The following is a 6,681-nucleotide window of genomic DNA, read 5'->3' on the forward strand; positions in this document are numbered from 1 at the left end:
AATGTCAATTGGCATGTCTGACCTTTGATGTCACTTTACTTTGAGATGCAGAAGCTTAAATATAAAGCTGCTCCTAAAATCCCTAGTTATTTAGTCATTAACAATCACAAAATGAATTAATGGTATAACTGTTGATCTCGTTTGTAGCTTGGGCTATTTCACTTTCTGCTTTGGTCTATCCAAACAACACTTGTTGTGCATCCATCACAGTCTCTGTACACAGTAAATATTTTTAACTTATTTATATCTACCTGTTACTACTAGTGTAAAGTAGGTCAAGAAACCTGATCTGATTCCATTTCACTGGGCTTCCTGGTGATTAGAGAGATAAATGAAGACACGATGAGACATTCCTATAGAGCTACAGGAAGTGACAGTAGCAGCTGGCTTGGAGTGTCGTTGTACTTGTGTGTTCAGCAGTTCCATGAATAAGTGTGTTAGCACTTTCAGAAAAACAAGTTCAGCTCAGTCAGCCTGGGAACAAAAAGGATAGAAGACAAAACTGCTCAATTTCCATAATTTTCTCCATCATTACATAAGCAACTCCGCTTCCTCCTAAATCAAACACTTTTCTGTTTCAACGATTCATCATGACTGCAGACACCAAAGCAAGCTGGACCTAACAAACATTTAACCCTCTACAGACCTTATTTTTGGTCAACTATGGGAACTTCATTGTCAAGCCACATGCCCAAGAACAAGAAAACTGGTGGTCATAAATTGCAAGAAGAGCAGGTATTTCCTGGTCCATTATTTGATTCAGATCCAAAAACAAAAAAAGAGCCTGTGAACTTCAACTTTGTTTTACAGGATGCTGCTGAGGTCCCCAGCTTCGTTTGGCACATGACAAAAATTGAAAAACTCAATCTGTCTCACAACAGGTTGCCTAAATTATCTCCTGCAGTAGCCAAACTGGAACAAATAGTAGTGCTCAATGTAAGTGGTAACAGAATTGTTCACCTTCCCAAGGAAATAGGTCTCTTGAGGAACCTCAAAGTTCTTTTTGTCAACATGAATTATCTGTGTGAGATGCCTGAAGAACTGAGTTTATGTAGAAAGTTGGAGGTTCTCAGCCTATCACACAATTTCTTATCAGAACTTCCTGCAACATACAATGACCTACTCAAGTTAAGGAAACTAAATCTGAGCAATAACTGGATAGTAAACATTCCTGCGTGTGTGTTCCAAATGAGGACTCTGGATTTTCTGCACCTGGGAGGAAACAAAATCGAAAACATTACAGAGAGTATTAAATGTTTAGAGAGCTTGACAATTCTGATTATTGACAATAACAAGATTAGTGTACTGCCTCGATCTATTTGTTTATTGACCTCTTTGGAACTCTTAAATTTGGATTATAACAAAATACAAACACTTCCAAATGACCTGTTTTTATTAAGAAGACTAAGACGAATTGCATGGAACCCAGTCGACAAGGGTCTTCATATTCGAAACAATCCTTTAGTGAGGCCCTTATCAGAAGTTGTAGAAGGTGGAATAGATATGCTATTCAGTTACCTTAAAGACATAAAAAAAATAAACTGAATATTTTGGATATAAGAACTGTAACTCCTCTATCTGGCATGTAAATACAGAAATGTACTATTTATTATACAAGGTTTCCATATTTAGAATTGGTGAGGCAAAGTAGCATTTGCATTTTGTTATAGTATATTTTTCAAAAATAATGTTATGAAAAATATTTAGTGTAAAATTCGGGTTACAGAACCTACTATATTTATATATAAATAAGTAATTTGACAATAAGAATTATATATTTAAAAGAAGGCCTTTTTTAATCTGAGTTTGATATTATTTTGCAGGAATATACAGTAGAATACAATTTAGGGTGGAAACGTATGCATTTAAAAAGCATGGTGGCTTTTTAAATAGTGGTGGTTAATTAGTCTAATAGCAGCTGTCATATTTGTAGTGCAGGTTATAAAATGAACGCTTTTTCTAATATAATTTTCATTTACTTTTTGTAGTAAAATAAATGTCAAGGGAATGGGGTTTTGCTGCTGTATAAACTGTAATGCCACCTACTGGAGAAACTCATAATTGTCTTATTGACCATGTGTTAAAGAAATCTGTGCTGAAAAAAGCTGCAATTGCTGATCTCCCTATGTAAAAAGCTATTTAGTTATTCTGCAGTTCCAATTAAGTGCTGTTTCAGCCACAGTTTGTAACTATATTCTTTGCTTACTATACATTTGTTCTTGGTCAGTGATCTAGAAAGCACTGAAACCAGGCACAGCCAGGGAACTTGTATCTTCAGAAAGTCAGCAATGACAGCCTACTTATCTCTTTCAATATAGGTTTCTTTTATAATGAGAGAAGAATTTAGGCTGTCACTGCAGACCTTTCTATCTAAAAACACTTGTCAGCCTATTTTGTATGCTAATTCATTGGCTTCAATACATTTTGACTCATTACGTTGTAACAAGCTTGTAGATCAGTACTTTTTTCACCTTCTATATGTTTTAAGTTAGTAACTCTGAAAATATTTAAGTCAGAGACAGCTAACATTTTCAAAGAGTACTTTTTCAAAATTAGAAACTTAATGGAGCTACACTCATCAACACATACTTCAGGTGTAAAGGTGGTGGTGAAGTCCAGGATGAAGCCATGCCACGTTGGATTTTCATCCACCTTGATATCTTATCAAATCTTCTCTTCCCACAGTGCTCAGACCCAGCAGCAAACAAACATCCATAGTAAGAACAGTAGCAGTCACACAGCAACAACCTTGTTCTTTCTGTTTTTTTCATTCTTAGTTTAAAATCACATACTGTAAAAAAAGTCTATCAGAGCCTACAGCTGTTTCATATGCTTATCACATGCATTATCACGGTCCCTTAGTGTGCACATTATTAAAGCACCTTATCATGTGCATTACCCATGTGCCTTACCGCATGCCGTAAAACACCATACTGCATGCATTACCAAAAGTGCCTTGCAGCGTACATTACCAAGGTGCCTTACCCTGTGCATTACCAAGATGACTTTCTACATGCTCTATGATGGGGTCAGCACCCAGTAGATCTAAGCCAGGTGATGGTAGATCATGGTCAGGGCTTGCTGACCCGCCATCCCAGAGCATCAGAGTGCACTGCAGAGGGACTACTTGTAAAGTTGGAGTTGTAGTAGGGAGCAGGGGCCACATAAGTTGATGTCTTCTCTGTAGTACTAGTTCCTACACCCTTTCATGGTTGGTGGGTGTGAAACCTGCCAAGCACGACCCATTCAAGTGAATGAGGCCACTCTGCAAGTGCCCTGCATGGCCCCATGAGTTGTCAGTCCGTCCCTGGTAGCACCTACCAAAAGTGACAGGGGTGTAATTCCTGCTGCGGCATGTTTACATCTTTGGCTGCTGCCTCAACCGCAGGGTTTTATCACTCCTCAACTTTACATGTGAACGAGCCCCAAGAGTGCCACTACTGGATGCAACTAAAGGCTCAGTCGCTAGTGCAGCAGACACTACTGCTCCTCTGCAAAGCAATCTGAGTGTGTTTGACAGGTGGTGAGAAGGCAATATGTTGCCTCCTCAATACCTGATTTAAACCCATGATTGCATGCGATTGTTTCAAGGTAGTACTGCACTTAGAGGTTTAAATCAGGTATGAGGAGGTGACACTGGCCAACACTGTGCCCAGTGATCTTTGACTTATCCCATGTTGTCAAGATAGATCTCCACCTCTTTAAGGTTGCCTACCCCTGCTTTACAGTATGTATTACCAAGGTACCTTATCATTTGCATTACCAAGGTCCATTACTCTGTTCATTACTAAGGCAACTTAATCTGTGCTTCTAAAATACCTTGGATAATGCATTATCAATGCCTTAGAGAATGCATTATGAAGGTGATTCACCAAGTGCATTATCAAGGTGATTCACCAAGCACATTATCAAGGTGTCTTACTGTGTATGTTACCAAGCTCTTTATTGTGTGCATTACCTAGGTGCCCTACCACATGTATTATCAAGGTCTCTTACTGCATGCATTACCAAGGCCATTTATCATGTGCAATATCAAGGGGCTTTAATGCTTGCATTACTAAGGCATCTTACCCTGTGCATTACCAAATTTCCTTGCTATATGCATTATCAAGGCCTCTTCCTGCATGCAGTATCAAGGTAATTTACCAAGTGTATTATCAAGGAGTCTTACCATGTGTCTTACCAAGGCATCTAACCATGTACATTACCAAAGTACCTTACCACATGCATTATCAAGGCCTCTTACTGTGTGCATTACCAATACAACATACCATGTGCATTATCATGGTGCTTTACTGCTTGCATTACCTTTCTGTTGCCATACTAAAGAGTCATCCCATATGGAAGAAAAATATACCGGTACTTGAAATATAATTTAAATATATTCTTCCAAAAAATATTGACACATATTTGAAATGCTACAATTTTGGCCATATTCAATATATTTCAAAATATATTTCAATAAATATATATATACTGTATATACACTGCATGTTGAAATGCGTTTTTATTACAAAATATATGAAAAATATTTTTAAAAATACATTTTAAATATACTGTATGTCTTTAAAAATACAAATCTACATTTTTGGAATGCATTTACAAATATATATAAAAATATATGACTTTTTTATATGTTAAAAAAAAATCTGAAGAGTATATTTGAAAAAAAAAAAATTATATATATATATATATATATATATATATTTTTTTTTTTTATATAGTCTTCAGATTTTTTTAGGGTGCCTCATGCATTATGTGCCTTATCATGTGCAACACCAAGGTGCCTTGCTATGCACATTATTATTGAATCCTACTGTGTGTATTATCAAAAAAAAGTAAACTCAAAGTTAGTCACAAATTTAGGCCAAAATGTATTCTGCTACATGTTTTTGGTAAAAAAAAATCCCAATAAGTGTACATTGTTTGCTTTGTGTGAAAGTTATAGCGTCTACAAACTATGGTATAGATACTGCAATTTACACCATTTTTTGCTATACAGCGCTGCACTAGTTTAACTGACAATTGCGTGCTCGTGCAAAGCTGTACCCAAACAAAATTTATGTCCTTTCTTTCACACAAATAGAGATTTCTTTTGGTAGTATTTGATAATCTGTGTGCTTTTTATTTTTTGCACTATAAACAAAAAAAGACCAAAAATTGTGAATAAAAACTATATTTTTTACTTTCGGCTATAAAAAATATATAGTAAACTCAAACTCAGTCATCAATTTAGGTCAAATGTATTTTGCTACATGTCTTTGGTAAAAAAAAAAATCGCAATAAGTGTATATTGATTGCTTTGTGTGAAAGTTATAGTATCTACAAACTATGGTATAGATAATGGAATTTACACAATTTTTTGCTATACAGCACTGCACTAGTTTAACTGACAATTACACAGTCATGCAATATGGTACATAAATGAAATTTATGTCCTTCTTTTCACCCAAATAGAGCTTTCTTTTGGTGGTATTTGTTCACCTGTGCACTTTTATTTTCCGCACTTTAAACAAAAACAATCTTTTCTCATTTCTTTCATAAAAAATATCCAAAAAACTAAAATTTCATCATAAATTTAGGCCAAAATGTATTCTGTTACATGTTTTTGGTTAAAAAATCCCAATAAGTGTATATTGAATGCTTTGTGTGAAAGTTATAGCATTGACAAACTATGGTATAGATAATGGAATTACACGGTTTTTACTTTTTGACTGCCTATCATATTTCTTGAGGTGCTAAAATACCAGGACAGTACAAACACCCCCAAATGACCCTTTTTCGGAAAGTAGACACCCTAAACAATCTGCTGAGAGGCATATTGAGTCCATGGAAGATTTATATTTTTTTCCACAAGTTTTTCGAAAATGACAAAAACATTTATTTTTTTTTTTTTACACAAAGTTGTCACTTAAATGATATATTGCTCACACAAGCCATGGGTATACCGAGTATGGAGATACCACATGTGTGAGACCTTTGTGGAGCCTAGCCACATACAGGAGCATGAAATCCAATGACCACTTTGAAAGCCTGAAGGTGCGTAACTTCCTCATTTCACTTCCTCACTACCTATCACAGTTTCGGAGGCCCTGAAATGCCAGGATAGCAACAACCCCCCCCCCCCGACAAATAACCACTTTTTGAAAAGTAGACACCCCAACCAATTTAAAAAGAGGCATGGTGAGTATTTTACAGATCTCCTTTTTTCTCACAAGGTTCTGAAATATAAAAAAGAAAAGAACAAAATATGTTTTTGTTTTCTTTCTTCATTTTCCAAAAACTTGTGGCAACACATGAGACCTGCAAAATACTCACCATGCTTCTTATCAAATTCCTTGGGGTGTCTACTTTCCAAAAAGGAGTCATTTGGGGGGGGGGGGGTTGGTGCTATCCTGGCATTTCAGGGCCTCTGAAACTGTGATAGGTAGTCAGGAAGTGTAATGAGAAAATAAAACCCTTTAAAAGCCTGAAGGTGCTTATTGGATTTTGGGGTCCTGTACTTGGCTAGACTGCCAAAAAGTCTCTCACATGTGTTATCCCCATGCTCGGGGATACCACAAGTAGAATGTATTTTGGGGAGTAATTCCACATATACCCATGGCATGTGTGAGGAGTAAATCATTTCAGTGACAATTTTGTGTAAAACAAAATTTTTTTTTGTAGTTTTCCAAAAACTTG

The 6,681-nt window shown here is 36.1% G+C and overlaps 1 protein-coding gene across 1 annotated transcript; it reads left to right on the forward strand.

Moving 5' to 3' along the window:
* Positions 1-342: 342 nt before the first annotated feature.
* LRRC30 (leucine rich repeat containing 30) lies at positions 343-5,185 on the forward strand. Its single transcript, XM_089670972.1, has one exon. The coding sequence runs from the start codon at positions 664-666 to the stop codon at positions 1,543-1,545; it is 882 nt and encodes a 293-aa protein (XP_089527098.1). The 5' UTR covers positions 343-663; the 3' UTR covers positions 1,546-5,185.
* Positions 5,186-6,681: the final 1,496 nt, after the last annotated feature.

This window comes from Staurois parvus, unplaced genomic scaffold (assembly GCF_062004578.1).
Source record: "Staurois parvus isolate SC_StPar_1 unplaced genomic scaffold, SC_StPar_1.0 ptg000097l, whole genome shotgun sequence".
Classification (NCBI taxonomy): domain Eukaryota; kingdom Metazoa; phylum Chordata; class Amphibia; order Anura; family Ranidae; genus Staurois; species Staurois parvus.

Bases quoted from the DNA above. Each gene is read 5' to 3' on its own strand.
- LRRC30 (XM_089670972.1), top strand. From the start codon at position 664: ATGGGAACTTCATTGTCAAGCCACATGCCCAAGAACAAGAAAACTGGT.